The sequence below is a fragment of the Labrus mixtus genome, chromosome 14 (genome assembly GCF_963584025.1).
Source record: "Labrus mixtus chromosome 14, fLabMix1.1, whole genome shotgun sequence".
Lineage (NCBI taxonomy): Eukaryota > Metazoa > Chordata > Actinopteri > Labriformes > Labridae > Labrus > Labrus mixtus.
Window position 1 is genome coordinate 15,219,971 of NC_083625.1, and position 21,854 is coordinate 15,241,824.

At 39.3% G+C, this 21,854-nt stretch overlaps 1 protein-coding gene across 1 annotated transcript; it reads left to right on the forward strand.

The window, feature by feature from the left end:
• Positions 1 to 1,220: 1,220 nt before the first annotated feature.
• On the forward strand, positions 1,221 to 18,643 carry LOC132988136 (lissencephaly-1 homolog B). The gene is made up of 11 exons (XM_061055291.1): positions 1,221 to 1,379; positions 11,597 to 11,888; positions 13,090 to 13,174; positions 13,266 to 13,340; positions 13,580 to 13,786; positions 15,072 to 15,240; positions 15,878 to 15,980; positions 16,068 to 16,296; positions 16,888 to 16,989; positions 17,081 to 17,237; positions 17,329 to 18,643. Exons 2-11 carry the CDS (start codon positions 11,857 to 11,859, stop codon positions 17,400 to 17,402), a joined length of 1,233 nt encoding a protein of 410 aa, XP_060911274.1. The 5' UTR covers positions 1,221 to 1,379; positions 11,597 to 11,856; the 3' UTR covers positions 17,403 to 18,643.
• Positions 18,644 to 21,854: the final 3,211 nt, after the last annotated feature.

Sequence of the window (21,854 nt, forward strand, 5' to 3'; positions counted from 1 at the left end):
TTTTTTTTAACTGGTATTGTTTGTGTCTTGTGCAGTCTGGCCTTAAGTGACACTGCTAAATTAATTTCAATTCAGATATGACCACAAATATTTCAAAGTTTTGTTTCCTTTACTAGAAAACTGCTCAGATTCAGATAAGATCTAAAAAAAAAATAGGTAGGCCTCTATGAAAGTAGAACAGTAAAACAAAATATGGTCATTTATTGCACAAAAATATTCTGAACAAACACAGGCCTATATGAAGATTAATTCAAGCCTTACTTTTTGAAAAGTAGTTTCACATATTGATTTACAGCTTTAAGATTGTTTTTGAAGATTCGTGAACATTAGACACAACTTTAAAATCATAACAGAAAATGATTTATTCATAATAATAATAATGATAACTTTATTTATATAGCACCTTTTAAAAACACAGGTTTACAAAGTGCTTTGACAAACAAGAACAAAGCAAACTAAACCAAACACAGAAGAACATTAACAACAGCAAGAACATAACAAATGCAAACTACTAAAAATAATGAAATACAATTCAACAGAAAAGAACCCAAAGTGCACGATACCCAACAGACATATATAACTCGATGTCACAAGAACCATGAAGAGGACCAAAGATTTAAAAAATATGTAAGAAACTAAGAAACTAATTTGTCTAAATATACATTATATAGCCTAGGCTACCTTGAAAATATGTTCCATGACACATTTCCAACAGTCTTTTATGGAAGCCCATTTCCGCCAGTAAAAAAAATAAAAATGAAAATAATAAAGTCTCATAATTTCAACTTTTTATCTAATTATTATGACTTTATATCTCATAATTTCGACTTTATTATTTTCATTTTTATTTTTTTAACTGGCGGAAATGGGCTTCCGAAGTCTTTGACAGGATTTCCTAATGAAGCCTATGCTAGATTATTTTTTTTTAACCTTCTGGATAGGACCATGGACTGTAAATATGACCAATCACTGACGACGAGTTCGCGTTTACAAGCTTGTTGTGACGGGTGGGGGTTAAATTATTTTGCATACTTTGCGCTTAACAGTTTAATTTGTTAGGTGCATTGATGTCAGCCAAATTGTATTATTAAAAAAAACAAAACAAATTTTACATCTAGTAGCCAATGTTTTCCCTTCAATTCATGTGAGGAAAGCGGAGGAAAGCGATGCATTGTGCGCGCCCCCGCTCACCTCGACGTGCGCGCCGCCGATATCCAATCGCGACCGTTAGCTGGGGCCGGGTGAATGCGGTACCGACGAGGAGTAAATATCTGACCGACCGGCTGATGTGAAAAGTCACGATACCACTAACAGGCAGGGTTTCCTCTCCAACGCTTTGACACACACACGGGATATCAGAATGAGAATATGTCAAAAGGGTGAGTCAGTCGTTTAAACACGCATCTTTATTGTTGTTTCGGCACTTTAGAAAGACTTGTTATTTTGACGACGAATCGCCTGCAGTGTTCTGCGCTCTCCCTCAAAATGGCGGAGAGGCCGAACGCTAAGCTAAGTGGTAAAGTTGGTTCATTCACAAGACCACCAGTGTGGCTTACCTGGACGTTTAAATAACCAGACGGTGATATTGTTCAGCTATACTGAATGTGCTGAATCTTATTAACAGTTCTGCGCTTCTCGGTCGTGGGTCTATTTTGTATGGAGACACTTGTTGTGAAAACTAGCCCAGCATTTGGCTAACGATAGCTGCGTCTATTTATGGAGGCTCAGTGTGGATGAGCTAACGTGGTAGCCCCTTAAAGCTAGCTGGCTGCTGACAGCTTGCTGCTACATTTTCCACAATCGGGTGAAAATATGCTGATGTTGCTTAAAGAGGCCTTAATTAGTACTAAATCTTCTACAAGTAATTTGTATTTCTAATGTGATTTGTTTAGTTGTGTGCCTGTAAATCTGTTAAGACAGTGTTGTTTTGGGCTGTAGAATATTAGCCAACAGCTTTATAATAAAACTTGGGTAACATCCTATTCTGATATATATTGTATCCCCAACAAGTGGCTATTTTGCGTCACTACTTGTTGGCATATATCTTTTGTGTGTTGTGGTATAATGTATTTAACAAGTCTGCTGTGACAGCTCCAGTTCACGTCTACGTTATTGTGCTAAGCTAACGTTAGCTGGGAAGGGCGTTGCTGAGCCATTGCTGCAACTTTGCCCTTGTGGCCGTCGAAGCTCTGAAATACGTCACCTAAACAGAATTTTAAATACTAACTTATTTTTTAAAAAACTGTAAAGCACTGTTTGGCTATTTTAGGTTGTGATCGTGCGCGGCGCAAGCTCATTTTAAGCTTCGCTACAAAGGTTTGATGAATCACAGTTAGGGTGGAGACCTGGATAGAACCACTACGAAATACTGATGAGGACCCTTGTTTGAGTTGTATAAAACAGTGTCGTGCGCTGGCTATTTGGAGGCCCAGTATTTGTGCAGTAGCTGCTGTGGCAAATCATTTAATGTGAAAGCTCAGGCATAATAACCTTGTTTATGTCCCATTTTACAAATAGATAAAATATCTCAAAGTGTACCTCAAACATGCTTTTAAATATGATACTATGATTGCCTCAACCTTTTGTTTTTCAATTCAGTTGTTTCCTCAATTTATATTTTTCTCCTTTATTGTGGAGCATATATTACAACACCGCTTATTTAATTTCGAAATCAGAAGTGCATAGGTGTTACATGTTTTGGTACCCTGACACTGCAGAGTAATAGTAGTCTAACAGTTTTCTTTGACATCTTAATCTTGACTGTTGAAATGGTGACACATGCAATACGTGTGAGATAAAGATTAAGTCACTTTTGAACTCAGTGAATTTAATGCAACGCAATAAATCCATTTATGGAGTGATATCACTCATAAAGAAAATACAATACAGTTCTCTTGGCTACTAGTGAAAAAGATCTGCCTTCATATTTGATTTGTAATCAAACATTGCCTAGGGGTTCAGTCTATGCCAGCAGGGACTTGTTTAGACTGAAGGTCACCCATAAGAAGGGACATTGTACATGAGCTATACACAAGAATGTCTGAAAACTTGATAACTAACCAGAAGTAATGCATGTGCCCTTCCCATTATCTCATTGATTAGTTAGTTGTTTTCATTTATGTCTTGCCTAATTTGTACTAGTTTTGTAAATCACTCCTGCTTTTAAAAATATTCTATTTGTCACAATAATTTCCTTTGGGATTATTAAAGTTCACTCTTATCTCTCAACTTAAGTTGATAGGAAACAATTTTACATATTTGAAGTTTGATTTACTCAACATGACCTACATATGTTCTGGCTCTGACTACATAATGTTGATAAAAGAAAGAGTATCTCCACAGGGCTTTGATGTTAGTTGTTTCTCTCCTGTGTTTGTATTCAGATGTCTCACTTGTGTTAAGTTGCTATAGCTGAAAACAACCCATTATCCCGATATAGTCTGATATGTTTCACAATAAAAGCTCCACAGGGACATATAAACCAGGACCTTTTATTGTAAAGACCTTGTCCGACATAGAATGTTTACATTATCTAATTAACTCCTCGGCTTTAGCAGAGCTACAATTAGCCAGGATCTTCGATAATGCTGTCGGGAGTTACAGAAAAAAAGGCTGACCATGCAATATTTCTTATCCGATTACTCATTTAATCGCCAGAATAATCAATAGATTACTCGATTACTTAAAGATTTGATTACTGAAGCCCCATGCTGTACTATTTTTTCATATATTATTATTATTTTTCAAAGGGTTGGAAATTGGCACCCACCACATGCCAGATATGGTTGATTTGTGCAGTGTCAGGTGGATTTGTGCAACTTTTCCGCCATGGAGGTTATAAAAGTAACTTTACAGAGTGATTTGTGACATAAAACAACATAAAAATTGTTCCGCTCTGACTTTATTACCAGAGCCTGGCGGTCCTGCAAGTGCACAGACCACAGGGTTCTGTCTCCTCCTCGTGTCAGTGTTTACTATGATAGGCTATGTACTAAAATGGCTTAGCTAGGTGTCACTTGAGCCCAATGCGGTGAACATTAGCATCTCTATTACAGGGGGTCTACCTGTTGAAATTGTGTTAAACTGATGTCTTGTAGGGCTGCTTGATTAATACAAAAGTCATGGTGACGATTATTTTGATTAAAATTACGATTGTGAAACACAATTACTCATTTTACAACATCTGCATCACATGAATTTATCAAACTTAAACACTCTTAACATTTTGAAATACAATAAATACATGGAAATAAGCAAATAAAGAGTATATAAATATTGAAAACAAATTAACTATAATTTCGAGGTAGTAGTGATGAACTCTTGTGGCCAAAATAGAACAAACATTTCATACTGATCTTAAAGACAAATTTGTAACTTACTGACCAGATCAACCACTTACTTCTCTGTATAATGTTTTTTAATGTACAAAGCTAATAAGTTTAGTCTATTTGAAAAATTTATTTTTGTTTGGGGTTCTTCTCACAGAACATTTTCAGCACCACAATTGTCTTTCCCAACATTCAGATCTATGTTTTACGCTCAATTTGAGGGTTTTCAACACCAGTTTAAAATAATAATTTAGCATTGTGTCCTGCTTTGTCCCTTTCAATCTATTTCAGTGTTCATTTGGTACATTTTTATACAGTGATGCATTCATTTGAAAACAAGTAGACTTCAAGTTCTTGTGTTTGTGTTCTATTTTAGCCCTGCAGTATTCCTACAGCTGTAGCTGTACACAACACATAGCCTTTGTCCTTTGTGATTATCCTGTGACACATGGTCAAAGTAAGTTTTACTGAATGAAGAGTTTAATTCTTAGAAGGGGAGGGACAGCATTAATTGACAGACAGAGCGGTGACCATGGTTACTCATTCTCACTTGCCTGCTGCACACTGAACCAGAAGAGAAAGAGCTGCTGACTGACATCACTTCAAGCAGCATGCATGGAAAGCAATACATTGAAATAAATTTTAGTACTGTTCAATTTTTTTTTACAATTGAGGACCTCGCTGATATCATAACCTTACTCCGTTCCATGATGTCGTTTCATTCAAGTGAGCTTTGAGTGGAGAGGCTTGATAATAACTAGTTTTACAAAAACAAGTGTAAGCCTAAAAACAGCAGTTTGAACAACAGGATTATATCTCCCTTCGTTTACTGTTTGTCTGCGCTATGCTCTGCGTGACTCTCAGCAGACTGTTTAGGATAACGTCTATTGGTCTCTTTAAAACGGTTCGTTGTCTCGCCATCTAAAGTGCAAACCTTAACTGTGCAAACTCTGCAAATAACTGTTTCTTGCGCCCTGTCGGTTTGGAAATATCTCTAACAGTTCCATATAACTAGGATGGAGTCTTTATTCTTAAGTTTCATTTTCAGCCATGTATCTAGCACCACTCCACTCGATGCGAAGCGAAAGATGAGAGGGAGAGACACGTCGGAGCATCAGATAGAATGTACACTGTTGCCTGATACTACAATCTCTCTGCTTTGGCAGATTGTCATCACATTCTAATCCTTCACGATCAGAGATCGTCTTATTGCACACCACTAATTTAATGTTGATGTTGGGCTTTTATTGTGAAACAGCTTTAACAGGAAATTGACCATTTTCCGCAGTAGCAAATTAACACAACTTAGACTTCTGAAATACAAACACAGGAAAGAAACAAAACTTCAAACTGCACAGATTCAGTTAGGAGCTACAACGTTCTGATGAAGTGAACACACAGTTACTAATAAAAACATCTTTCTAAATGAAACTTTCCAGCAGAAAATGTTACGATTGTGATTATACTCCTCATATAAGCTCATATACTTTTAAAACAACAAATTAATTATCTTGCCTCTCTTAAAGGCTTTATATGCGATTTTTCACACTTAAATGTAATAGAAATCAAGTATATCCTCTGAAAATAACTCTGTGAGTAATGACTGTCCCACTGTCTGTGATGTTTTCCGAGTCATATTTTCAGTTTGTTGACATTGCCGGGACGGCGGCTGACTCCTCCCCTCGTGAATAAAAGTTGTTTAATTGAGGGACTAGAGAAAAGAAGAGTAACATACTGTACTCACTTCTTAACTGTGTTTCTAGATCACGCTCATTTCGGGTAAATTTACATGCAGTGTGAAGATACGAGCATAATAAAGATCGCTAGCATTAGCATGCTAACACAACAATGCACCGCAAGTTGTTTTGGTTTCATGCTGGTGCTCAAGGGCGACATCTGCTAGATCAAAAAATCGCATATAAAGCCTTTAAGCCTGGCCCAGACTACAGCAGGGGTGCCCAACCAGTCGATCGTGATCGACAAGTAGACAGCGGACTGATTCTCAGTCGATGTTTAGTCAATATAAAATACAATTGCAAAATAGAAACGTGTCGCACATTTTTCCTTTTTTTATTTGACTCAACATGAAAAGAAGCAGGCTGTAACTGAGTGACTAGTCTTCTGTTTGGATGACAGCAGCGCTTATTGAAGGCCTTGCATTAAATAAGAGGGACTAACGTAAATAATACAGATAGGAGCATCCAGGGTCCGAAATTAACTTTTTGACACACCGGCCAAGGTGGCAGATAGATGAAAAAATTCACCGGCCAAACATTCTTTTTTTACCGACCAAAATAACAAATTTTGTTTTTGTGTCCTATACACATCTGTTACAGTACATTTAATTGAGAAGGCATTATGTTTTGTTTAATCAATAACAAATTTAAGTCACAGATTCGATCATGTCATCAGATCAGGAAATTGTAAAAAAATATATTTGCTGGCCTTTGTTTTTTTCTTAATGTATTATTTGTAGGCAGTAGAGATTTGGTACCCATCCGTAATGAAGAACATATGCTTGGTATGAAAGAACGTATGCTTTGAAAAATAAAAATAAAGGGACACGCTGTTGGGTCCGAGTCCGCATCCGCACATTGGAGAACAACACAGAGACCATGACAGCTACTTTGCTGACTTTACGGCTTATTTCTAGTCATTTTAATCAGGTACAGCCATAAAACTCCAGGATTTCTCCTGAATGAAGGCTGTCAATGTTTTGTACCCGCTTGCTAGTGCTCGTGCATGAACTGTACAGTGCCGAAGCACACCAGCTATTTATCTTAACCATGCTATGAAAACAACCAGCAGCTAGACAACGATGTCATGCACGTGAGGTCAAAGCCTACAGGACAAAACGATAACTAATTAATGATGCACACTCACCATCAACTGGACTGGGAGGTCTACTGCAGGTGCTTTACATGTGGTTAATGACAGTGCTGTGTGAGAATTAGAAAGGAGTGGTGGACACCCGGTGATTCTAATCCATCGAAATGACAGACAGCCTTCAGATTTTTTTAAGTAGACAAAAATAAATGATTGCCAGTGTAAAAAGATCATTTTGGGCAGCCAATAAATATTGCTATTTGATTAGTGTATTGACTAGTGTACTCGCTCTTCCAGGTCCTGCATTCTATATTAAAACATTTCTGGTACTGTATTCGCTTCAGAAAAGCTCTACTTATGAGGTTATTTAGACTATCTGAGATGTTCTTCGGGTGAAGTGAGATGACATTTTGGTCTCTCTGCTGTAATAATTAAACTTGTCTGCATGCTTTAGTCTTTAGCCCAATTTTTTTTATAAATGTCTGACTTTGAAATGAACAAAGATGGTGTATGTCCACACATGAACTAATACAATTTTAGGACAGCATTGCAAATCGCTGTTTCTTTCTTGTTTATTTGTGTAAATTAATTTAAAGCTATACTTGCATTTTAGAAGAAGTGAGTTATCAGATGATTGCAAAGGCTGTAACTCCCTCTACATCATTTCCCTTTGATAAGCCCTGTACATGATAGGCAGAACCTTGAACCCTTCCTAATTTATGACTCTGACTGTATTCCCATTGTTCCACACCAAAGCTAGATAACTGTACATTTGCCTTTCAATATGATAACCGTAGGACTCCGGTGTAATATGAAAAAAGTTCTGACTAAAACCAGACCTGATGCCTCTGTTTAAAAACGTTTGTTTAAAAGAATCTCAATAAAAACACTGTGGAGATCCTTAGTAGTAATTATAGTCAGTACTTTAGTTTTCGTTATGTAATAGTTTGGAGGTAGGTCTGTTTGGTTAAATAGCTATTTTTGAACCATGCTGAGAGTGCTGAGTGGCTAAATCACTAGCTCTGTTCTGTCAGCTTGGGGCACTTGTGATGTTTGCAGGCAGGAAAAGCAAAATCTTCAGGACACTTCAGACACGTAACTGGCAACATGTTTTGTTGTCCGCTGTTGCTTTCATGCTTTCACTGAAAGGAAATGCTCAACTGCTCATTGGCAAAGAAACACATGTCAAAAAAATTCTTGAGTGTTATGACCACAACTGGTTTATTTTCCACAATTAATCTTTTATGTTAAGAAGCCATCAGACGTGGAAATGGATGAAATTGATGCAAAAGACAATAAATGGGCAAGGACGGCTTGCTGTGTAGGTCCTCTCTCTGTGGCTGGGGTTAATCCTGTTAGCTACCGTCGAGTCCCTCCTTTACATTGCACTGTCAGCTTAATGGGCGACTTGTGGTCTCTATCATTTGGAAAATCACACGCGCGCGCACACACACACACACACACACAGACTCTAGGTTGTCTGGTCTAGTCCCTAAGAAGCTTAGTGCTATTGTGGCCCCAGGTGCCAGCAGTGCTAAAGCTCAGGAATTGAATTCTCTTATAAGCTTCACAATCCCTGAGTGGTGTGTTTTGATTTGTCAGCTTTTTGCTGATCTGTGCTCTTTTATCATAACTGTTTAATTTTCCACATATTCTAATATAAACCTACAGTATAATTAAGAAATACATGTGTAACTTTGCACAGTCAAAGCAAGTGTTGAACTCAGATAGGGCTGAGAAATATATAGTTTTAAGATATACCGATATAGTCTCAAATGAGATATAGGAAGACAATATTGTTTATCGATGTAGTGTTAAAACATCATTATACGTTTCTTCAGAGAAGCCGTGAGTTCACCTATCTCTCATCTGACTGTCCCTCTTCACCATGTCCTGCCTATTTCCCTCTGAGCCAAATTCAAAAACAGCCTACATTACTAAATAAACAGCTGTATGTATATGCTAGCCTACTACTGAAACAGCTCAGATTTTGCTGTACAGCAAGGTGTTGGTGTCGCTGTTCCAGGCAGCCAATACTATACTAGTTGGGGTGCCCAGGTTAACAAAGAATCAGATGCTTGTCGGCAGATGATCACAGAGAAAGTGAATGTTATAGGAGCAGATGGCCTGAATCTTGCAGCAGACTAACTGATGTGATGTGCTTTGTTTTTGGAAATGTTACTCATGATATTGCAATGTCACTTCTATTGTTTGATTCCATTTGTTTTTCAGAAAATGATAGTATCGAATCACAATACTTGTATCGCAATACTTCAGAATGGCAATATAAATTGAATCAGCATCCCTGAATCTGAACAAAGCTTTTTGTCCCAGCACTAGTTGTCTATTAATAATAGGAGCACTCTTCCAAACACCAAATAAAAAGCTGTAAACAAAGCTGGAAGGCAAAAGGGACATGCACTCCCAGAGTTTTTCCTGGCTCCGAATGGGCCTTTGGGGGGTGACTATACTCGTTGTAGTAAACGTTCTACCCGTGTATTACAATATAGTCTATATTACCTTATTTGACAGAAATCTGTGCATTTCCTGTTATTTCTGACCATTTTATAAATAATATTATCATTATGCTTAAGTTACTGAAACCCCAATTAAATCTGGTATAATAATAATAATTTTTTTTTCCTTTGACTTCCTCCAAAATAATATAATCTATCACAGATTTAAGTCACAGATAATTTGGATCATTTGATCAGTTAAGGAAATTGAAAAATAATAAAAATATATTTGCTGGCTATAACGCAGCGCTGTTTGACAGTCTGTGTGGAGAAGTTCCAAGACTACAGCTGGCTGAAGTTACGGTCGTTAAGATATTGATTGTTGATAAAAGCAGACACCGAGAAGAGTTGAACGTGCGTTCCCCACTCGTCCATACGGTGTTCCGTTGCACTACAAGTCAACAGGTGCGCGCGGTGGTTGGCGTTCCGGTGTGTTTGTGCGTTTGTGCGTTTGCAGTCATGTATGTTGGTGTGTCGCGTCTCAGCGTGCCCCCCACGATGACCCGGCTGCAGAGAGCAGAGGAGCAGGGACAAGTAGCCGCAGCTACATCATACGCGGTTTAGTATAGTTTTAATATGACTGTTGGGTTATTATTTACCGCCATGAAGTGGATTGCTCTTTCAAATTAAACGGAAAATCAACCTACATTTTGCGCTCGTGGGTGTCAGCGGAGCAGTCAAAAGAAACGGACAAACAGTGCATCAGCTGGCTATGCAGCGCGAGCCGCATGCATAAACGGATGAGAGGGGAGATGACTGCTAGAAGTCAGAGATGTCGTATTTAAGTTTATGTTATGCTTGTTCAACAGTCGTTTGATGTATTGATATTTTTAACATACATTCAGGGAGGATTTGATTTGCAATTTGAATCATCTTTTTTTTCTTTTGGCGCTGGTGATTTTCCTTTGGCGCTGGGTAAAATCTCTTTGGGGGGCACCAAAGAATTCTCTATGCAGGAAAACCCCTGACTCCACCTGGCCTGTGGAAAAGAAGGAAAAACTGGTAGAGTTATGGAGAGAGCAAGAATGCATCTTTGTGTCCTCCCTTTGTACCACGATAGAGTAGAGAAAGATAAAAGGTGGAGACAAATTGCTGCAGACTTTCAAATCCAGAGAATGACTGAGTTTGTTTTCCCGGTTAGAGCTGGGGATGTCCACGGTGAGGTGGGATCTTGAGGGCCAAAATCTCTGCTGATGATTGCAGCAATCTCTGTCCACCTTTTTTCCTTCTACACTCTTTCGTGTGGAGTGGCCTGGGAATAAGATCTGTTTGAGTTGCTGACACATTGTTTACAGAACCTTCATTCGCGAAGCTCACCTGTTTATTTTTTCCTACAAGTGCATAAACAGAACTCAAGTAAATTCTATAATTTCATACAAAACTACTTATGGCTACACGTATATAGCCACAGCTTTTGAGATTCTGGAGGGCAAAAAAATGCAGAAACAGAACAACTCCTTAAACCCATGTTTGTTTAAGTAATTTAATAAATGTATTCATCATTGTGTGAAAATGTGCCTGATAAAAAGTTAAAATATTTCAAAAAAAGACAGAGGACATAAGAAAAGTTAATTATTATAAGTGGTGCAGAAAATGCACAAATTTATGCATAGTAATTTCCTCCTTTGCTTATCTCATCCCTGAGGAATGTTTGAACAGGGGGTGTCAAAAATCTCTAGACATGGCTTTTCCGTGACTCCCCAGAACCGTGTGAAGTAAAAAATTTTACTCCATCTTACTTCTTTGCGCTAACTGTACCATGAGCTATAACTGCCTCTAAGTATGTTAACTTAAAAGAGAAGATAAGTTGATAAGAAGAATTGATTATTTTCTTGTTGCATAGTAAAACAGGTTAATACATTTAAAAATATATATATTTTCAACTCTTTTGCTCTTCTTAACCCAATTCTCTCTCCCTTTCTTTAGATGATGGGTACGTCTGATTAGTGAGTGCGATACGAGCCTGTGAATACCCGTGGAGCCTTGCTTGACCCGTGGAGCTTGATTGACAGCAGTGTCTACATTTCAACTCCCTCTGCGTGGCACACTCACCAACAACACCGAGACTCTGAAGGAAAGACATCGCTGAGGGGTTAGACACCTCCCCATCACATACTTCCCGGGCAGACCCCTTCAGCAAATCACCTCACCCTCACCTCCCCTAGAGGGAGAGAACAGCAGCCAGCATGGTGCTGTCACAGAGACAAAGAGATGAACTGTGAGTGCCTGGATGTAAATATGTGGGTGTGCCAGCTCATTACATATGAGCAGACATGTACACAAACACACATGTAGTGCTCGAGAAGTGGTGCATTATATTTTGGCTTTTTAGGGGAATATTTAAAAATCGGACCAGAAGTGCGACTGTAGAATGCATGCTTTTTTGTGTCTTTACAGAAAGCAGTCGTATAGAAGAGTTTAATGCAGATGTTGTGTGAAAGTGCATTCTTCTGCAAGACTGTAGTTATTGAGGAAATGTGAGAAGACTGGAACTTCAACGTGCTCCACTTGATAGCTACTTAGTGAATATTTCATAACCCACATGACAGGACCAAAGAAGCGAGGGGGATGGGGGAGGACCAAAATGATTGGTTAATGTGAGCAGCTCTGTGTGGAAGCATCTGCCTGACGCCAGTCCAGACAGCAAAAATCATCTTACTTATAAACCCTATACAAGTCTTGTCAGTCAATGAATCTAGCTGGGTAATTTTGCTGATAAGTTCAAAAAAATGAATATTGTAGTAGATATCCTATTGCCAGGGATGGCCTAGTGTTCGCTGTGTGTGACAGATAGTTTTATCAGGGTTACAATTAGCAGCCATTCAAAGAAGTTCCCAAGCTGTAGCCTAAATTTAGCAACACTATTCATGAAATATTCACTGTTCAGTTCACAAATGAGCTTTTCCATTCATTTATATAACTATGTCTGTGTGTATTTGTGTGCCAATCTGTGTGTGACATTGAGGTTATGTTTTTTATTTGTGTGTGCTTGTGGTTGCCCTGTCCTTGCAACGTCCATGATCTGTTCTCTCTTCGTGGCAAGGCTTGGTTGCTATAGCAGCACAACATGGTTTCACCGTGATTCTCTCCTTATGCTGGCATTCTTCACTAAAAGTTTACGTTTATGGAACTTTGTGTTTGATCAGCTGATATTTAAGGTTGAACTGAGAAACTTGAATCCAAATGCTCATATCTATTAGACAGGGTGTGATGTCCTTTCTTTTAAGGTGGAACTAGCCCTGCTGTTGGGGTGGAGCCTATATTTAATTACTGAAGACCTTACTTTGATATAGCCCTATTCTCTCAATATACAAAAGGTAGCCATAGTGACTGTATGATGTTGTGTATGAGGGATCTATGAGTAAATAGTAAAAAGTTAACACTGGAAACTTTAAAATATCCATTTTGTCCTTTTGCAGAAACCGAGCTATAGCTGACTATCTCCGTTCCAATGGATACGAAGAGGCCTATTCCACCTTCAAGAAAGAGGCAGAGATAGATATGGTAAGAAATGAGTGCACAAAAATGTGCAAAAGACATGACAAAACAATGTCTATTTAGATTGCATAAGGAACATAAATTTCTCTCTTCACAGAATGAAGAGGTAGATAAAAAGTATGCTGGGCTTTTGGAAAAGAAATGGACCTCAGTTATCAGATTACAGAAGAAGGTAAGGGATTTTTTTTTGTGACAGTGTATTTAATATTTACTGGAGATGTTGAAACGATATGTGTAATGCTCATCCTGGTGGCCATTTTCCATCAACCATCTAGAAAACTGTAAACATACAACAGACAACTTAATTTTCACTACTTGAAAATTCAAAGCTACCAGCTGGACAGCATTAATACATTTGGCTACATCAGATTAATATTTTTTGTTAATTGAGTATTTGCTGCTGTTTCTTAGGTTATGGAGTTGGAGTCGAAGTTGAACGAGGCAAAGGAAGAGATGACACATGGAGGACCTGTGGGTCAGAAGAGAGACCCGAAGGAGTGGATCCCCCGTCCCCCAGAGAGATATGCACTGAGCGGGCACCGTGCTCCAGTCACACGTGTCATATTCCACCCTGTCTTCTCTGTAATGGTCACAGCTTCGGAGGATGCTACCATCAAAGTGTGTTGGGTTTTTTTACAACTAGGTTTACATAATGAGCTGCCACTTTTCACATTATATATATCTTATCAGATTTCTGTTTTTTAAAGACTGTAGACATCTATATGTCTGTGGCTGATGACAAAATGTAAGAATTACCAGCAATCTTTTGTAATAAATTCCACTTCATTTCAACCTCCAGGACGCTCAAGGAGTTAAGAGATTTAAAGGAGAGTGATAGTTTAATGCAGGAAAATTAAAATGATGGCCTCTTACAACAGCATTTAAAAAGTAAAATCGTAGATCATTGCAGCACAGCCCTGACCATTCAGATCAAAGCTGTGCTGCAGATCTGGGGCCTTTCTCTCTTTTTATCCCTTGCCCCACCTCCTCCCTCTACCCTCCCCTCTCCCTCCCTCCCTCTCTCTATCCCTCTCTCCCTGCCTCCTTCCTCACTCAGATTTTTTTCTGCTTTGTCACTGCTCATCAATGTGGAGAAGGGTTGCTGCCTTGTTGTCAAAGGCAACTCCCAGATAAAAGCACCTTGGCAAACATTCAAATCTGTTTGTCATTAAACCGACACCTCTTTTTCCTATCGTTTACCAGCTTTTTAATGGGTTAAAATATGTCAGCATATTGTTGAATATCTGTTGCTTGATTTAGCTTTAAGGATTTTTTAAATCCTTTGAATCAAATTAAAACAGTCGAGGCTAGAGATGCACCAATTGCAATTTAGTTACTGATACTGATTTTTTTTCAGATTCCGATTTTTCTTTCTTTTACATTTTTAATAAAAAAGCAAAAAAGAAAAGCACCACAAGAGAGAAATAGAGCACACATAAATACAGGCAGTGTGGACACATGGATCCACGATGGGCAGAGAGGTACTTTCCAGCAAGTGGAGCAATGCTGTCTCTTCATTTTTTCTCCTGTTGATGAGCACCTCACACACCCTTGCTGCCATGTTTGCTAGCGTTAGTGAATGTGTAACTGTGCGCATGGCATGAAATGGCTCACTTGTGAGTCTAAGATCAGCTTTGAATCGGCTACATTTTTGTGAACCAGCAGGTCACCAGTCAAGGCAGAACAGGCTTAAAATCATTTGATTCCGGTCATCGGTCAATAGATTGGTGGACCTTAAGATAAGGCTATCTAGATCATTTGACTGCACACTCTGCTGTTAGGCTAACCAAATTAAGTCTGTTTTAATTTCAACTTAAATGTTTAGGAAAGGGGAAACGCGCTGTTTAGATTGGGGAGGTTATGACTGAAGTTCCTCACTGTCTGTCACTGTCTGTTGGTTTAGGTCTGGGACTATGAGGCAGGAGATTTTGAGCGGACCCTGAAGGGCCACACAGACTCTGTGCAGGACATCTCCTTTGACCAGACAGGAAAGCTGCTGGCTTCATGTTCAGCTGACATGAGCATCAAACTTTGGGACTTTCAAGGGTTTGAGTGCATCCGCACAATGCATGGTAAGAGATGTTTCAAATAATAAATATGTTGCAGTAAAGGAGCACTTTTCAGAGTAGTTAAGTGAATGTATATCATTAACAGATATTATTCTTAACCTCTTCATCAGAGATTCTGATATGTTGTAACTATTTAAATAATTCATTATTTCATCCATCAAATACTATAACTGGGGTTTTGAGAATTCATTTGGGCATTTAAGGTGAACTTTGATTCTAAAGAGAAACTTAGCTAATTATAATTACTGAAGAATAATCTATCTCACTACTGTTAATTTGACTTAATTCCATCAACACAATCTGTATGAATAACTTTTCTTTAAGGGTTTTATTTTACAGCTAATGTTTTTTGGATTTGTTAATTTTGGAAACATCTGTCTTCAGGGTTTGAGTTTATTGTTGACTTTGGACCAGTTATGCGCTTCCTTAGACAAGTCTGAGGAAGAGCATGTTGGCTGGAAACGTCACTTGTCAATAAATCCGTAAGACGGGAGCTCCTTGGTGTGCGGATCTTGTTTGCTTTTTTTTTTTTACCTGTTCGTCTTTTGGGATCCAGTGCATTTAGGATTGTGCTAGTCTTTTTGGATTTTTCATTGACCTTGGACCAGTTACACATTAAACTCTTGACTGTGTCATCCAGGCCACGATCACAATGTGTCGTCTGTAGCCATCATGCCAAATGGTGACCACATAGTGTCGGCCTCCAGAGACAAGACCATCAAGATGTGGGAGGTGGCGACTGGGTAAGTGAGCAGGAGTCTTTTCAACTAAAACAACCTGTTGATGTTTTGATGTAATTTAAAATTTTTAACTACTTTTTCAACCTGCAGGTACTGTGTGAAGACATTTGCAGGCCACAGGGAGTGGGTGAGGATGGTGCGTCCCAACCAGGACGGTTCATTGATCGCCAGCTGCTCCAACGATCAGACGGTGCGTGTGTGGGTGGTGGCCTCGAAGGAGTGCAAAGCTGAGTTGCGGGAGCATGAACATGTGGTCGAGTGTATCTCCTGGGCCCCTGACAGTGCTCACCCTACCATCCTGGAGGCAACAGGTTCAGAGGTAGGAATTTGTTTACTGAGGGTTTAGGTGTATTCTTGCTATGAGTAATGTTTAAATACAATTTATCTATAGAATAAATGAATCCATTTGCACCGAAATTAAAGACATCCTCGCAAGAAAAGTGCTTTTTTTGTAAAATGCATTAATGCAAGATCAGAGAGGCTTTTGTGAAGACAGTCACATAGCTAGTAATTGAATTATCACATGTTAATGATCCGACTATCACACAAACAGCTGAGGATGTTTTAGAAGAACTCAGACATTTATATCTATTTTCAGGATGGACCTTTCCAAAAAGAAAAATACCTTTTTGTACATTGTCTTTCCCGGTCTACAGCCATGGATGATTTAGAGTGTTACCATGCCACATTTTGATACTTAGCTGGAAGAATTATGTTTATTTCTTATTTTTTCCTGAACAAAAATGATTTGATTTTAATCTTTTCGTTGGATAAAAGTAAGGGGTGACACTGCTGTTTCTTAGTTTGCCGTTTTATACCAAATATACATATTTAGATGATAAACTGCATCTCTGCCTTTCATGCAGCCGGTCCCTGCTTCTTATATCATCCATGTATTTATTTTTCGCAGAGCAAAAAGAGTGGAAAGCCTGGCCCCTTCCTTCTCTCTGGATCTAGAGATAAAACGATCAAGATGTGGGACGTCAGCATTGGCATCTGCCTTATGACTCTGGTAAGCAGTCACAATAATAGTCTGAAAGTCAGTCTCAGTGGTACCACTGATGTTTGAACGGATGAGTGAATAATCAGCCTAATTTGTACAGGTGGGTCACGACAACTGGGTGCGTGGGGTATTGGTTCACCCTGGAGGAAGATTCATAGTGAGCTGTGCTGATGACAAAACCATTAGGATCTGGGACTACAAGAACAAACGCTGCATGAAGACCCTGTGTGCCCATGAACACTTTGTTACCTCTCTGGGTAAGACCCGGTTATTAATGGAAGTCATTTATATCTCTGTATCATCATCTTTAATCCAGAGTACCAAAACAAATCTTTACATTTCTTGCAGATTTCCACAAGACTGCTCCCTACGTGGTCACAGGCAGTGTCGATCAGACAGTCAAAGTCTGGGAGTGCCGCTGAGACCGCCTCCGTCTCTTGCCCTGTCCTTCCCCTTCCCGAATCTCCAAGTTATTCTAAGGCCCCTTCCCTGCCCCACCCTCCTCAGCCCTCCTCCTGTCCATACACCCAGTCCAGCCCCCTCACCTCTCGCACTCCAAACCATAGGTGATCATGGCGCTTTACCTTTTCCCCGTCCCCTCGCCTCGCTAACCTCTCCTTCCTTTCTTCCCTACATCAGTCCAGCCCTATTAAGATGACTATTGTCCTTTTATGTAAATTATTCTGGATGTAGGGTACGCTTAATAAATGTCACGCAATCTCTGACACATAAACACACTCAAAAGATAAGAAGTATTCCTTGCATGGTTAATCAAACAAAAAATTGTATACTGTTAAATTTGCCGAATTTGCATACTGTTGTCATCACTTCCCGTCAGGTCTAAGGGTAAAGATCCTTGTGTGCTGGCGCAGGTGGATTTCGGTTAGCTGACTAACTGCACCTCTTGTTAAAGGGGTTTATTTGTCTGTTTTGCTTGGTTTTACTCCATGCCTTCATTGTTGTGGTCTGTCACTGCGAGGATGGTGAAAGAGAAGGGGTGAGGAAAGTAAGCGTGGAAGAAATGAGTGGAAGCTGTCCAGGAGAAATATGAAACAAGTTAAAGAAAATAACTAACCAGGATGCAGTTCCCTAGTCAAATCACAGAAGGTTCTGTGGGCGAGTGCACGTGTACATGTGTGTATACTTTGTGCGAGTGTGTGTTTGTATATTATGACAGGAGAATCTCTCCACTGCCTCTGCTCTGAAGCTCAGAGAAGAGAGGGGAGGCAAAGCTTCTCACCCACTGTGTTCATTCATACTACTTCATCTCTTTTAACGAAACTTGCTTTCTAGTAGACACTCACAGGACCTTAATGATCCCAAAGCTGCTGATAGCACAGGCACACGCCCCATAGCAAAAGTGTGTTTTACAGAGGAAAGAATCTGCTCACCTTTTCTGAGGTTTGTGTGTGTGTGTGTGTGTGTGTATGTCGGCCCAGAGAAAATCGCCCAGTGCCCTCTTGCTTGCTATCTCTGCCTTGTTAACCCATTGAGGGCTCCCTCACACGGGATTTTCATTATGCTTTCTGTGGTCTCACTGCTCTCTTTACACACATATACACATACACTCACAATTGCACATACACACACAGTAAAAGTTGTGTATCAATATATCTGGATGTCATTGTTTGCAACATAATGAAATAAAATTCTGTAAATATAAGTTACCCATGTGTGTGCTTTCTTTTGAGGATAGGAGATAAAGGAGATCTTCACAGGATATACCACCACAAAGTGTCACAGTGAGCTTAGGAACTGAAGCATCACCTTCAAGGCTGTCAAACATTAAAAGCATTGGATGTCCTCAAGCTTACGGGGGCAACACAAGCTGTGCTGTCCTGCTTTGAAGTATTTCTTTTTCAGCTTGTGAAGCATATTTGCAACCATTCAATTAATGCAACTATAAAATATTTTCCTCATGGTGCTGTGATTGTTGATATTACTCAGTTAAACGGATTAAGAAAAGAATATAAGATATGAGTGTCTAGTATTCACTGAAGACCAATAATTTTACGTGGTTAATGTGTAAAAAGTAAATTTTGTTTTCATACAATTGGGTCTTATTACATGAAATCAGAGTGAGAGAGAAATGGGTCACTAGACAAAAAGTTGAAACCATGCCCTAGACAGTGACTATTATTTATGTATAACTATCAGGCTGTGATGTAGGTCTGGTGCTGCACTCTGGCATCTTAGCATCCTTACTACTTCAGTCTGAGCATGGGCCAAGCTGTCGACGAGGAACTGGTCAGCATATTTTTAATGAAATATGATGGGAGATGAGCTGGAGACTAGGATAATTACATCTGTTGTTTATTCCTCAGGTACAGTCCAGTTTCTTTCACTACAAGCTCAGTATGCAGAGCTAAAGACATCAGGAGGCAGCAGGGACAGTTCAGGCACCTTTATCAATTATGTACAGTGCTACAGCCTACTTCTGTGCTCTCACACACACACACCTGCTCACTGACCCACACAGCAATTACTCTTTCTCTGGGCTCTGTGGTATCCTGGCAACTGTTGCCAGGATGGCAAGTGCGCAGCCACCACACCTTCTCTGTCAGGCAGGTCTGTAAAGGTGGAGAAACAGGGAGTGGTTTGGTAGAGCATAAGGACATAACAAAAAAATAAAGATATTACAGCGCATATAATTATGTAGTTAAAGGACAGAGTGAGGACACACCGAGTCAGACTGAAACTGGTGAGAAGTGTGCACATAGAACGGCTTCGTGTGACTTAATGAAAGGTTAATAAACCTGTCTCAGTCTGAAACTCCTGTTTCTCCAAAGAGGCACTCGAGTAGAAACATTGGCCTACATCCGCCTGCCACCACTTTCTCATGCCTTGCACACACATTTCCCCCCATGTTAAAGACTTCTAACAGGGTAGAATAACTCACTTTCTCATTTATGTTGCTTTTAGGTCATCCTCTTTCCTCTCAGACTGGTGTGTTGCAGTGAGAGAATGTGAATGGAACTACAGAGAGTCATAAGCCAGCATTGATTCAGTTATTCAGATAAGCTGGCGTGGTATGGAGGTGTTGGGAGGTTTCAAGGTCAGTGTATACACCAGCCATGTCTACTGTATGTCCGATGCAGCAGTATTGATTTACTTGGAGAGGAACAAAGCAAATTCACACAACTTTTTTCTGTATGAGCATATACAGAAAGATTGAATTTGTTCGCAGTGCAGACAGCTACAGGATCTGTGTGAATATATAGGTTTATGTGTCATGCCGGTAGCTTACCTTGAGTCCCCTTATAGTTAACGTGATCAGCTTTCTAATCCATGCAAAGCCCTAGGAGGACGTTTAGAACAGCTCTGGACAGGGTATGTGGCGCTCTCTAGTGGTAACGTGTGGAGATGTTGTATCTGCCTACTAGGAGTGTATTTATCCCTGTGCTGTGTACAAGTGAGCAGCAGATTCACATGGATGTCATTGAAAGATTAGGAACAGGAACATCTTGTATGTCATTGGGGGATGCAGAGAATATATATTTTTCAATTTTGATGTATATATTTAGAATGATGGTAATATAAAGAAAAAATGTTTGATGGAGTAATGTTTTAAAAAACTCTGAGTAGCGTTGTGCCTTGAGTTTTGAATGGGATAGGTCTTAGTATTTTGTAAAATATAAGGTTAATAATAAATCTTAAGATCTAAACACCAATGTTAATTAAAGACCTTGTCATGCTTAAATGCTCAAGAAATCCACATTTTAAACTTTTCCTTTAATGCATGAGTGAATAGTGTATAATCAGGATGTGCTAAAGGTTTACCTTTTTCTGTGTACCACAATTATTATACCCACCTGCAATTTAAAGGCACAGCTTTTATACATAAATCACATGAAATACAGTAAACAGCTCCTCAGGTTTTACTTTGATCACACCAAAAAATAATGGTATTCTTTTCATTGTGCTCCCCCAATGTCTGTGGGTTAACCCAACCCTCTTTGAACACTTTCTGTGTTTAAAGTCTCTGCATTGTATTCCTTCCTCTTTGTCTCTGCTCTCTAGAACCAGTAGTGATGCAGCATTTCTAACTGGGTCAGCCTGTCCCTGCCTCACATCCCTTCCACCCTCCCCATTTCTTTAAGCCACCCCCTCCTCCGCCTCCCCTTTTCCCTCTGAATATGCATACATCCCTATAGACCCTTTTTTCATGCAGCTCATGTGCTAACCATGTGCTCTTACCATGCTTGCTCACTCCTCCCCCTTTTTCTGTTTCATACATTTTATGTCATAGATGCTGTCATGGTTTTTGAGCTCGCTGCAGAATGATCCCCCCTCATACACACAGTCATTTACTCACTTATTTTATAGATTTTTTTAAATTGGTAATGGTGTTAGTAGGTTTGTGTGTGCAGGCGGGACACATGGCATAAGGCAGATCTAATGTACATCTGTGCTGCTGTTTTGATTGGTTCAAACAGTCAGATCCTATGATGTAGTCGAGGTTATATACGACTGAGCGGTGCCCAATCAAAGACTGTTACCATGCAGCCATGCATACATACACACATAATTACACGTATGTGGACAAACCCACCAAAAAAAATGGTATCCAGAAATCATAACAGCAGTTCTTAAATTCACCATACAATGGCATTCATACCATGTGGAAACAGGGAGTAGTAACACACAGAGATAATCTGTGTGAGCCAATAAATCTAATATTTTTTCTTTTCTGTGTGGGACACTGGAAAGGGGACTGGAATAGAAAAGTGGGAAGTGATATAAAAAACATGGTAAGAGATAGTCAGTGCTAAAAGAAGAAAATAAATAAATAACCCTACCAAAGCATTCTAATATTTTTTATAGGCGATATAGTTATAGTTTTTAATTCAATAAATTGATTTGATTTCTTCTTA